General features: G+C 43.6%; 1 protein-coding gene across 1 annotated transcript in view; it reads left to right on the top strand.

Annotated features, from left to right (window-relative positions):
- LOC111260858 (cell adhesion molecule Dscam1) overlaps positions 1-13,871 on the top strand; it is a 133,841-nt gene that overhangs the window by 100,313 nt on the left and 19,657 nt on the right. Inside the window, 5 exon segments of the mRNA XM_086968484.1 lie at positions 6,886-7,058; positions 9,065-9,352; positions 9,456-9,676; positions 9,862-10,057; positions 10,263-10,430. Coding sequence (XP_086824610.1) covers positions 6,886-7,058; positions 9,065-9,352; positions 9,456-9,676; positions 9,862-10,057; positions 10,263-10,430 — 1,046 coding nt within the window.

The raw sequence follows: 13,871 nt of genomic DNA, 5'->3' as shown, positions 1-13,871 counted from the left end.
ATTCTTTGCTTTTCTTATGCCCTTGTCGCATTGGCTCGACTATTATTGCGCTTCAAGCCACGGCCCGGTGAACCACCGCCGTTTGTAACAGGTCAGGATGGACTTAGTTGAAGGGTACTCTTTGTGACTGTATTTTTCCCTCAAACCGCGTCATCTATTTAAACATTTCAGTTGAGAAACCACAGCGCAATACAAGTGCTCGTGTTGAGTAACTCAGCCTAGACCCAAAATCATCGGCTTCCCATCTGATTGATCGAAGCAAATTCCATCATCCCGAAAGCAGAAAGGGAGCCGAAGACGTTCCTATGGTGGTATCGTCTGCTCACCTTCTTCAAACTTATTATACGTAATTTACTACAACATGAAATTGTGATGAAAGTAGGCGGCGGGAAGCAGTGCGACGTGTTCTGTCCGCTACTTCATTGATCCACAGGTTGAGCCGTTTGAACAAATAGTAAATGAAGAGAAGGCATATTAAGCATACACTTAACACAAAGAAAGTATTATTATTCAAATAAATAGTGCTTAAATTATCGAGCGCATGTCTAAACACCGTCATATATTTATTAAAGACAACTTGGAAAACCAGATAGGAAGCTAGAGGTAGCTAAGCTTTTGTTACCTCACAATTTGCTCGTTTCATAAACTTGTCGATTTTTTTATTTGGTTACTATTATTTTTAGTTCCTATTAACGTGCCTACTCGACCCGCTAAATATCGTTAATAGCTGATGTCATAGCGGTTTCGGAATCCCATGTAGAAGTCCCTATTTGAAGATATATTCATTATTCGAGTGTTTGTCTTTAATTCAGTTTCGCGCGGAACACCTTGAAACGGAGCTTCATACTAAAATCCTCTTACGTATGTACAAGCTCCGGAAAACAATATTGGCAATACTACCCTAGCGGACAAATTCACGTAGTTGTTTGCCATTATACTTCTAAATCAATCCGCGGTGGTGGTAGTAATTCTTGAAATGGAACGCATCAACCCAATGTATATATCTTGCTACGTATAAAACGCTTGAAACAGTGTCTCTATGTAATACGTCAACCATGGAACCGCTATTTTTTTCCGGGTACATATAACGATGGAACAGTTATATGTACCCGGAAAAAATCTCGCTTGGACGAACCCAAGCCCTGAGCGTGGCATGAACATTTCATTAGGGCCGAATCATTTACCAACAGATTCTTGATTTGGCTGTATCGCCACTGAGCCGGGAGGCTTTCGTTTCTCGGCCGGAGCTGTCGTTCTTTGGCTTCCGGGTTTCCCCGCAAGATTAATAATTCAGCAAAGGCTACGGTCGCGTTCGCGGCAGCGCCTCTATAGACGCCAGCAGCGTTACCGCCGTTACCAGAAGCGCCTTTCAAAGTCCAACTTTCTTGCCTCTGGGCATCAAATAGGTTCAATTAACAGCCAACTTACGAACACCGTAAACTTCTGTTTTTAGCTAATATTACCTGAGAATACTAAGTTACGTAGCGAATTAGTGCCCCTGACCCCTGCTTTACCAATCTAATTACTTGTGTATCACTTACGTGTCCCGACTACTGTAGAATACTAAGAATACATCGGAGACAACCGAATATCATCGAACGGTTCGAAGGCCGTCCATTCGCTTATAACAAAATAACATGACTAATAACAGGAGATTTTTGAGCTTGATTTTTTTGAGTTTTAAAAAAAAATTCGAGCGACACACATGTTTGATTCATGCAGAAAAGGTGACCCTTCCAGCACAGCAGATTCTTTGCTTCGTTTAAAAGATGGTGACTGAAAAAGCCAAAACTCTCGGTTGGGGGTCGCATAGTTAACTGCATCGTTAACATTATACGAATTTTATTTCACTACGTTATTATTATTTGCATTTTTGTTACACAGATCGAAATGGCTAAGATAATTTAGAACAAATTGTTATAAGGATCTTCTGACTCACAAACCATCTCAAATAAAACAGCGTCTGAAATCTTTGGGAATGAACGTGACAACCCAGTACGTTAGTACGGCATTAGTAGAAGTCTAGGTATTGCTGGACCCTTTTTGGCAGCAATAGTGGACCTCCTGGCCTGAGCAGGACAAAGCAAGGGGACTCAGTAGAAGATACGAATGCCCGTGACTTTTCCCATATCAATACTGCTCAAACATGCCACCACTCTATTATAATATATTTCAACTGCTTCAACTGCTGGAAGCGTAAAAAGTAATAAGCTCTGGGGAAGACAATTCGGAATAATTTATGTTCTACTCGGATTTTTCTGCTGGCCGTCTTCTTCATTGTCGTCCATCCTTGTCTTTTCTCGCCTACCCCACACTACTAGTCTAGCGCCCCTTTAAACAGCTCCTTGCACTTTTCTGGTAAGAGCTCTCCAATCTGTATTTTAGCATTTTAAATGTGCAGTCTAGACAATTCTAGTCTGAATTAGGCGTTGGCTGCCTGCTGCTTAGGCCCATACGTCATTCCGCACGTCCCCAGGATAATTGTGTGTCCACGATGCGCCGATTATCCTTTCCCATTTTTCCGCTTTACAACCGGCGGTTCATTGAGTTGCGTGTTCCATGGGGGTTGTGACTCTGAGAAGGACGATGTGGAAAGAAGGGGGCGCAACGTAAACCCACGCAGGGACAAGGACTCAGACGAAAAGAACAGAATGAGGCGAAAGAAAACGGGAGAGAGCCATAAGGAAAGGCTTGTTTTATTACAAGTAATACACTTCCCATTTCGTTGGCTGAAACGTTGGGAACTAAAGGCATCGACGGGTAACGCACGGATAGCCGGTATCCTTATATATTCTCCGTTTTTTGAAGGCCGTGCTGCTTATAGTTGCTCGCTTACTAAACAGCCTGCTGCTCCTCAAACGAATATCGGAATCTGAATAAGTGGGGTTTTCGAGATCCCTCTTCCCTAAGCTGCTTGCTGTTACAGTGGATTCGGCTGTTAACACAACCAACGAATACGATATAAAGGTTGACGCCATAGTCTTCAAAGCGAAGCTCGGAAACGACTCCAAGGGCCCTTTGAGTAACTGGAGAAACTCTACTATATCAGTGAGTAAGGTTGTACGCCGGCATTGACCCAAACGGTGACTACTCCTTTCAACAGTTAAAATAAAGAGAGGATGAGGGAGGGAAAGGGATCGCACAATAAAGCAAATCCTAATACTAATGCGTAATGAAAACGATCAATACAAGTAATTAAGGCACGGGGTTACTTTAGCATTTGTGTTTATTGTGCAAAATATTAGGAACCTTTATAGAGACAAGTAAAATTGGGACCATGTGAGAATACGTGCTTGTTTAGATGAAAGATCACTATTGTGTCCGTTAGACCTTTACTAGTCCTCATTGCGATGCTAATCCGAACTAGAAATTGGTGATATTAAGGAGTAAAAGGAACTCATTGTTTTTAGTTATTGTCGGCTCGGAAGACGTTTATCAATGCACCCTACATTGATCCTCTGATAAATCTTCAAGCAAGCGTAAATCGGCCCACTTTTCAATTGCATCCTATCGCCGAGTTGAGCTAGCTTTAATCGCTATTACGCATAAATTTACAAACAGGTGTTCACAGTTAAAGTTACAAGACAGCGCATGCGCAAAAATGGAATAATAGATTTGCTACGACATCAGGTAAGTTATTATTCCAGTCCAGGTATTAAATATGCCAAATAATAATACTGCCTTACTTGAATTTTAATAGTAAGACATACCTATATAATCAAATCATGAACGTAATTAATTCCTTTTTTTCGCCACCGAATTTGATTGCAGCCATATTAGAGTGATTCAGTTGTCGTTTATATGCACCTGTTGCGGAACAGCGGCCTAATATGTCACATACCTCAGAAATGATGTCCTAGAGCATGAACAGATCTCGTATCGTATATACACCCATGCCATATATTGTATTTTGAAAGATTTTTCTTACATATATTCGCTCGCGGAAAATGATTCCACCCCGAGTAAAGGACAAAAATCTAGCCCATTTTGCATGAAAGCTCGATCATTTTATAAATAATGCATCTATCATCGTATTACTTGCATCGTCTCATCTAATACTCTTGTCATGGAAGTCAAAGTTAACTTGTTGCGTGCTAAACTGAGATGAACCTATCTTCCTAGTCCACATAATTAACCTACTACTCCGTAAGTTCAGTCAACTAGGCAAAGCTTAGTCGTTATTTCCCGCCATTCTTTCTTTGTCCTCTGTCCTCTCTATACGATCACTGCAGTTCTCCAGCTGGCTGGGGTATAGCCTTCAAGCAGCTTCAGGCAGTCATAGAGACACTAATATGTTAGTTTATTCGGAGTCATGGATCAGGAACAGCTCAGTATGTCTGTTGCATATCACCGATTCATTATCCGTTGCCGTTTGCCGCTGTCCTAGAGCACGGTCTTTCCACTGTCTTCTGTCTGTATCTGGTTCTCTTTTGTTGTCCGTCGAAAACGTCGTCGATGCCTATGTGTATCTGCAGACCAATTCTCGTCTCCAGGCTCCGTCTGCGTATCACCAGGTGTCATTCTTGACGCCCTTCGAGTCTGTCTCTGCCCAGATGTGGCACTGCTTCGGTGTAATTACATCTTCCTTGGAAAACGCACGGAGCCCTTCAGATCTGTCTCATACTCATACGCTACACAGAGGGGGGGGGGGGGGGGGGTATCAGCAAGCAGACAATAAACTGAGCGATTCACAATTCAACCGGCAGGTCTCATTCGGTCGATTCGACGTGCGTGTGCTCTAACGGTTTCAGTCAGCAGCTTCGACGGCTTAGAGAGATGCCAGAGGCGCAAGACAAGAGATGAGCGTGAAAGGGCTATGGGACGGCAAAATTCCAGGGAGCATCCTTTCTTATCCTTTCATTATCCTTTTTTGCTTGCTTCGGTTCCTTTTTGAGATGTTCTGTGCAGGGTGCCTTGGGTATAAAATAGTCACATCGCAATACATAAAAGCAGTCAGCTCGTTTTTTGCGCGTCTATGCAAAACGTTCGCACAAATTATGACGGGTGTATCATTATTGTACGCATTACCACTACAGCTGTTTGCATGTGCAGTTATGAAGAGTTAGAATTGAGCTAGAAATGGAGCACAGTTATTTTGTTTCTCTGTAATAGAAATACCTATTTCAAAATGTAGGTAATCGTCGGAAGCTTATTTTTGCGAATTATCTATAAATGTCCATATGACGAGAGTCATGCACACTCATCTTATGCGGTATGTGAGTTACAACGTGAAGGTATCCATTGAGCCAGCACCAGTGCTACCGTCCAAAATCTTATAACTTCACTGATGGCTGACATGCGCTTCGTTCACAGAACCGACCTCCTTCCGCTGGCAACGGAATCTTGAGGAAAAACCGACGCCGCGAAAAAGGAAGCCTTTTTAAACGCTGATTACTCTGCGCCCACTAAGGACTGCGAATAGCTTACTCTGAGCGTGATGCCGCAGTCGTAGTGGCAGCAGCAGAAGAGTAACGTCTTCTTTTGCTACGAGAAAAAGCTCCTCTGCGCTGATGCTTAACGTAAAAGACGAAGTGCTCCCACATGTTAGCTCGACCGAGTGGAAAGCCAAGCAACCTAAAGTCGTGTGGGGTATGGATGGACCGGAAAACTCCAGCAGAGGACGGCCGGTGGGAGGGAGGAGAGGGCATAAGAATGTAGGGCCAAGAGACACGGAGTTGGGCGAAATTTGGATAAAATAGGAAATAGGCCGTGATGCTAAACACGAAGTTGGCTTTATTGAACTTGTCAGAAAGATTCCCCAATGGGCGTGCTGCCTGCGGTGCCGTCCAAGAGTAACAAACGCGCTTTAAGCAGCCTTAGCCCCAGTAGCAACCGAAGAGGGCCACAAAGTAGCGTGAGCGATGTGAGTGACAGTGAAGCAATAAGCAAGCGAAGTGCCTGCGTTACCAAATGTCACGGCGTACCATTTCAGAGTGCATTTGGCCTGCTGTGGCCTTGCTCCGGCTAGGCCGTAACTTGTTCAAACGCGTTTGTGGGTTACAGAGCGACCACTTCCGGAGCGTTTCTATGCAGACGTACAGCATCCGGGCGCGTTAGCGTACTGTCAACACAGAATTTTTGTGTACGCTTCACCGCGCTGGTTCCTTCGTTCGTTCTTACTTGCTCGCCAGGCTACGGGCCGTCAACCCACATTCTCCGTTTGGTCGCATTAATATCGTTGGACAAACAGCGCAAATAGGAAACTCCCTTCGCGACTCATCCAAAGATCGATTTGTACATGCATAAATGAAAAGGAATCGTAATATGCATTAACACATACGGAAAAAGGAGGCCTTTTCGGATTCGCGTTGATGTAGGCTGTTGGCTTACTAAACGCGAACCGGTAGAATGAAGGTGTAGCAGGACGTATGCTTCATTCAATATCTATGTCCGGTTTGTGTGTGAAACAGATTGTCGTGAGTGTCAAAAGTTCGACGACGAAGTCACCCTGTATCGGTATCTTTTGCAGCTTTAACACTAAACCTACTCTTATGGATCAATGTGACCGTTTGCAAAATCTTTCTTTTATTAATTGTATTATGTATTGAAGCGTTATCGGAAATCTCAATAACTTTTTTTAAATGTTGCTTGTTTTGACCGGGAACGGTAAGAATAGGCATAAAAGAAATATCTATAAGTCTACTGATAATATGAAACGTCATTTTGTCCTGCAAATGTAAAGGCTATCTGCAAGTATATTGAAAAATGGTATCCAGGCGTGATCTGTAGTAGTTTGTAGGCCTTGACCAACTGTAAAAGGGGGACGGGTCGCCACATTTGGGCTGACCGATTGAACTTTATTCAAATGCTTCACGCTATATTTTCTCCATTTAGTTAATGCCGACTATTGTCACTGGATATGGTAGTTAACTCGTTTACTTAAAGGTGGTACCGAAAAAAGGAGGAAAAATTATTACCGATCACATCTGCAACAATCGAGCAGTTGCATGGCGTTCTTCAGTTTAACGCACCCGAAGTACTTGACACCGGAAATTACGTCTGCATGGTGTTTAATGAAGTCGGAGAGACCCAAGTGACTATGAAGCTTATTGTTAGAGGTAAGTATTCCAACGTGCTTGTTGCCAAAATATATCTATACGTTCTCAAACAAAAATAACGTTGCGTATGGAAGTATGGAAGCAAAAGCTTAGTAATTCCAAACTCAAACATAATTTTCCCGAAAAACGTGAGCGATGTGAGTGACAGTGAAGCAATAAGCGGGCGAAGTGCCTGCGTTACCAAATGTCACGGCGTACCATTCAATTATCAATTATCTTACTTGACATCTCCTAATTATAATTTGAATCAGTGACATAAAACGCTAGTTACTAATTAGAAGAAACATTTTGTTGATACCGAACTATTCGAGCGTGCGAGCACAGGATCATGTACGAAGCCCGATATTTTCACCACTTGTTGCTAACGCTATCTCGTTCCAAAGTTCTGTCTGTAGCGGTTGAAAGAAGTGTTTAGATAAATTGGTTTTTGCTGCTCATGGTGACAGGTGCTGTTCATCTTAATCGTCCACTCGTAAGCAGGCCTTAGCATAAACAGTATACTGCCATCGCAGTCGAAGCACAACTACAGCTGGCGGCAATTTGAGAAATATACGCCATACACGTTACTTGAACTAAGTTACTTTAGGGACGAAACTGTTGCATAGCTTTTCAATATAAGAAAATATGAAAGAAAACGCATAGATTTTCAGCAATAAAGCTTGTCGACGTATTCTGTACAACGTATTTACGTGGCAAAGCTATTTTTTGTCATACTGAACTGCAGAACACCAATATGTTCGTACGTGTTACATAGAGTTCCATTAAAAACTAAGTGATTTTCTCTGGTTAATTCATGCAGTAAACATTGGAATAATATTAAACGAAAGAATTGTATTTTTAGGTTAGGATTAGTACACGAGGGCGGCATCACCTGAGTAAAACTTCTCCTCATTTTTATGGGAATGGAACTATTGATAACGGATTATCGTAGGACACTTGGAATCAAATAGACATCAGTAGTCTAACGTATGACCTATACAGGCGGAAATACAAAGAGTGCGTGCCCGCAATTTTAGAGGGCACGCGCCTGCGGGCAGAAATGAACGTCAGACACGCAGTTCTTTCTGAAGTCCATTGCGAACTGCATGGACTCCGGAAAGCATTGTGTTGCCCTTTGCGTGTACACGGATCGGACGCGGCTCAAAGCCCCATGTAGCGTAATATTTCACTTATCTTTACAGGGTCTTTGTGCATATGTTGAGATGCGTCTACATAAGAGTTTAAAGTTCTCCCGAGGGCTCTTTTTGATACTTCCGATCTATCTTTGGGATAGCGTATTCCAATGTCGTTGCGGACCTATGCTTTCCTCTGACTTGAAGATCTGAACACTTTACGAAGTGATATTTTACATTTTTTGAAAGTTGCGGCTCTTAAAATATCAACATAGTCGGCCTATTTAATCGATAATGCGAAAGGCTAACATCTGCGCGACTAAGATATTTAAACGACTTACCTTTTTCTAACCGAGGTCTGCTCTGAAGCTTGGAAAAGAAATTAAGTCAGCCATATAGCTTCATGAACGAGTCCGTGCAGATGGAACCGAATAGATGTATAACGGCGACCTACTTAGCGAGTAGGTAGACGAAGTACTGATTGAGGACCTTTTGCAATTGTTTCAAAAGAGCAATTTGTTGAGTTAATTTAGAGTGAAAGAGACATCTGTCCTTTTCAACACAATGAGGTCATGATTATACGGTGGCTTCAGTTCATGAATAGCATAACTTAAGAAAAAAACACTGTTGGAAGAGAATTAATGTCTCAATTTCCTCACAACATTTTAGTAATAATGACATTAAGAAATATAGCACTACTATTTACCACAAGGTACCCGCCTCTGAGGGGTGTGCTTATGTTACTAGATAGGAACTGGTTATAATGCAAAGCAGTGCCTACGGCGAGATCCTTGCATCTATATAAACTTAAGAGCTAAAGACAGAAATAGAATAAACAAAATTATTCACATAGCTAACACTGCCGTTTTCGCTTTTGTGGTCGTCATCCACCAGGCAACCAGCTGCTTACGATTTCCCCGAGCTTCCTGCGCATCGAGAGCGGACACACCGCCTCGTTCTACTGCAACGTTACGGCCATGTTTAATCCAATGGACACGGACGACTTTGGAGTTGAGTGGAGGTTTAATGGACGAAGAATTACTTCGTCAGGGCGTATTAAAGAGGCAACCCGCTACTCACTGCAGATTAATGGAGTCACCCGCCTCGACCAAGGCATGTACCAGTGCCTCGTCAACGAGAAAAGTGGCTGGCTTCAGGCCACTGCTGAGCTTCATATTGGGGGTAAGCTATCTTTCTTAACATCATACAAGTATCTAATTAGTATACAATGTTTTCCGTAGTGCCAAAATTTTCACACCTTTGTTCCTTTTGTAATTTTTTCTAGAGCAAGCGCCCTCGTTGACGTCCGTGTTCCGCGAGCAAACGATTCGGCCGGGGAATTTTATCTCCCTTAAATGCGTGACGTCTGGAGACCCGTTACCAACAATCAGCTGGAGATTGGACGGTTTTTGGAAGCTTGAAAATGGACCTAGGATGCGCATTCGAAGTTTTGAGACCCAGATACCAGGGGAGCTGGTTAGCTTTTTGAACGTCTCACTTGTAGAGGTAAGTGAGAAGGTATGGTGGCAGGCTAGAATTAGTTTTCTAAGCATGAAGCTCGGTTGTTGTACGCTTGACCTGTAAAGTCGTAACGCTTCATTCCAAAAAACGACTAAATGGATAATAAAAGAAGAGTGACTTCAATAGAATTTTATTCTAATGACTGTACTATGATCTATGTTTCCTATTAGGTACGGGACTCCGGAGCTTACGAATGCATTGCCAGCAACTACGTAGGAAGTACAAGCCACAGCGCACGACTCAATGTCTACGGCTCGTTATTCACGCGCCAAACCCTGACCAACATGACCGCTCTAGTCGGAAGCACGTTCGAGCTTCAGTGTCCTTTTGGGGGCTACCCCTTCGATTCTGTCAGCTGGTCATTAGGTGAGCTTACGATTGACGTTCCCTGAGGACTTGTCTAGCTGCAATTAAATCTATTAACAGTACTAAGCTTTTCCTCTGACGATGTCCATCGTCGACCGAAAAACATGCGAAGCTAAATGAATGAAAAGTTGTCTAATGAAATGGTAGACAACTTTTCCATAGGTTGCTCGAAAACATATATTCAATGCTTGAATGTGTTTTGCAGAAGGTAATCGCTTGCCGGTTAGCCAGCGGCAGGTAGTACACATTCAGAATGGGACTCTCCATATTCATGGGGTGGATAGGAACGCCGACCAGGGAAGGTATCAGTGCACCGTACAAAGTGGCGACAAAAACCATCAGGTCCGCCATATTATCACGGTCACGGTAAAATGTAAGTTGTATATATGAGCTATGAATAGGTATTCATTGGAAGAATCTATCACGACGAAATAAAGCAATGTTTTGTATCGTAACTCGAAACTATGATACAAGAACACTTCGTAAACGCGTAAATGATATGGAAGAATAGAGGAACACGGGTTACGCGATAAAGAAAACAGTTTATGGCTTCACACGTTGCCTGGATATGGATGAGCATGGCCGGTAATAGTCATGTGTAGCTAAACAACCTCTCCAGCAAAAAAAAAGGTTTTCGTACGGGCACGAGACAATTGTGAGCACGTGAAAAAAATGCCCTCTATGAATGGACATTTCGCGTAGCAAAGTAATGAAATTTACAAGTTGGCTGGTTTTTCTTTTGCCCGTTTTATCTAGCGACGTACAGAACGTTGACTTCATTCCCTTCTCTTTTTGTAACGACGACACAGTTTCGACTACTTACTTCGTTTCAGTCGGGGCTGTTGGCCCTTCCCTTCGCTGGTTTCTTTCATTTTCTCATAAGTGTATTCTGTCCCTACGTTCCTGGTTTCTCGGCGCCGTGGTTCCTTGATATGCTGCAGAAGACGTTCGCTGTGTCTCGTTGTCCACGAACCAGGGCCCCGTCACATTCACTACTCTTGGTCGGCTTTTTCACCCTCTGCTCAGCGTCGTTGTAACCACTCGTTCATTGCCGTCACTATCGCCGTAGACAGCAGTTGCATCCGTGTTAGTTGTCCTTTTGTTCGGCGATGTCGTTCACCAGCTGCTTCTGCTGAGACCACCGTTACTACTACCACCGCTTCTACTGCTGCTGCTGCGACTGGTAAAATGAACTAACGCTTTTACGAGTTTTAGTTAAAATGCCTCTTGTCCTGTCTTCGGTCGTTTTATTACAGCTGCAGCTTTTTCTGCTGCTGCTGCTGCTGCTGCTGCCGTTGCAGTTAGTCTTGACTGCTTTTTCTGGCGGTGTATCCTACTCGACAGCGCATTGCAGCTAACTTTCTCTCTTTTGCTTTTTTTTTCGTGTTCCCGTCTGCACTTGATGCTTGGCTTACGGCTTTTACTTTGGGTTAGCCATGACAGACCGCACTGTTCTCATTGTATTTCCATGTCCTGTTTGCGTTCTCTGTCTCCTCGTTGTTCTTGTGCTGGTGCCCCGTATTCGGCTGTTCCTCTAGCCTCACTTTTGACCCTTTTTCCGTGGCCTTGCCGCTTACGGCCTGTGTACTCGGTTTGTCAGATCTAAGAGTTTAATTCTAACACTGCTATGTAGCGATAGTTCAGGCGACTCTAGGTCGTGGATGGGCGCTTGGATACTTGCGCGAGTGGTCTTTCTCACCGCTGTCGCCCGTGTCGCCACCGTCAACAATACTTCAATAGTCAGAAACGCTCTTGGATGAGATCGTCAAGGCTGAACTAGGACCTAGATGGCAGAAGGTGTATGCAAAGGAGAAGGAGAAAAAAAGGCTGTGATGGGAAAGACGAAAACGATAGCAGACGATGAGAGTATGAGTCACTCGACAGACGGCTTCTTGTTTTTGCCCCACAGCTTCGCACGACTTTCTCTTCTACTCTGACCCCGTTTATTTCTACACTTCTCATGATACGCAAACAGTCTCCCAGAGTACTACTAAATGCCAAAGGCCCCCCAAGAACTTCCAACGCCAGAAGTAGCCGGCGTGACATCATTTTCAAGGCGTTGGCCAAGCGAAGGGCTGTCGATTGACAGGCAGGCATTCCTTTTCAGACGGTAATGAACAGTTCGTCGTATTTGTATATTCGAGGGGTGTTTAACTGCCGCCTCTTTCATACCTTTCTAAATCCATAAGCGTTACGATCTTCCCGTCATTCACTAAACGGCAACTTTGAAATCTTGACCTGAGTAAGTTTTCGGTAAAACATCAGCGCGCGCGTTGTGGCAGCAATGGTTATCACGGCATCCTAGTTACTCCTTGTTACCTGTGGGCGCTTTTTTGCCAATTAGCCAGTTGGCATAGCATACTAGACAAAAACTTGCTTTGAAAAGTCACTGCCGCTGTATTGACTTGGCTTACTGCCGAATGCTTTTGGATTACAATCCGTCCACCTCTACCCTTCGGCCCACAGCTTTTCGTTGACTTTTTATAGCTTTAACGATGCTGCTTTTCTGCCCGGCCAAGTGGTTTTTTTTTTGAGGAGTATTTTACTGAAGCGACAAACAGGCCTTGCTTGTCCCGTCTCCTAGATCAGGCAGAAGCTCTGGATTCGTTTAGTAAGAGAACCAACCGTTAACATCCCCACGGACTCGTTCGCATCCTATTTAAAGAGAATGAACGATCCAGCCAACGAGCGAGCGACCGACCGACCGGCCGGCCAGCCGACTAGTCGGCGGGCACAACCGGAAAGTAAATGTCAAATGTTGAAAATTTAATTTAAGTCCGCCATTTTGGCCTCCAAGGCAGGATACTGCAGCGTGGTACTCTGTGTAGTCAGAGCGATGGTGGCAGCAACGATATCCCCAAATTGCAAATAATATCTAAACGTAAATGGAGTCAAGAAGCGAAATGGGCTATACGCCAAGAATGGCTACCGCCACGCTGAGCATCGAACAGCTGTATTTAGTCATAACGCCGTTCCTTAGTGCCGTTCAAGCTACTGACAACGCCGACTAGAAGTGAGGTTTTATCAGGTCGGAACAACTAGCAAAAAGAGAGACATAAGCTGAAAACGAAAGAAGATGGTCTGAAGGGAGCCCGATCTACCGGTTGGACAATAGTAGGGGCGTCAGGAAGCTTAAAGGTCATTCATTTAGTTAAACTTTCGTCGTTTTCCTCTCTGTCCGTGTGTTATATATATCCCCCCAGGGATTCAAAGACGTTCTTCAGAAACGCCACTGTACCACACAATTAAGCTAGTTTGATCGAGTCCAGTGAACGGGAAAAGGCTGCCCGCTATGAGATACAAGCTTTTCCTTCTTCTATTTATATGCACATCAAGTTTTATGTTTCTAATGAACTACCTTTGGAGCTACTCCTTTAGCTTATCGTGCCAATACCGTACTCTTTCCACTCTCAAAGCCACACTTAGAGTCCTAGCGTCGTAGCTAAGATGCATCAGCGTATGCATGTAGGACACAGAATGTAGCCCACCGGAGCGTGGGTCCCAACTAGAACTACAACTTGTCAACGTACGAATCCATCTGCGCGTTGGACGGGTACGAAAGTCTGAGTCAGATCGGATCACTGGGCAGTTACTCCGGGAATGAAGATTCAGCTGTAATTGAGTAACAGGTTAATTGAACATACCAAAATAACGCTGTTTTAGGGTATAATTCAGATTATCAGAACCCGAATATAAAATTATTGAAACATATGTAATATTAAATCATTGAAAAGCCTTGAGCAGTTGTTTGGTATGGTCGAAGATAGTTCAGCCATATATATATATACATGGCTGAACTATCTTATATGGCAGC

This window comes from Varroa jacobsoni, unplaced genomic scaffold (genome assembly GCF_002532875.2).
Source record: "Varroa jacobsoni isolate VJ856 unplaced genomic scaffold, vjacob_1.0 scaffold_485, whole genome shotgun sequence".
Classification (NCBI taxonomy): domain Eukaryota; kingdom Metazoa; phylum Arthropoda; class Arachnida; order Mesostigmata; family Varroidae; genus Varroa; species Varroa jacobsoni.
The sequence above is the reverse complement of the archived record's forward strand: the minus strand, read 5'-3'. Positions and strand labels throughout refer to the sequence as shown.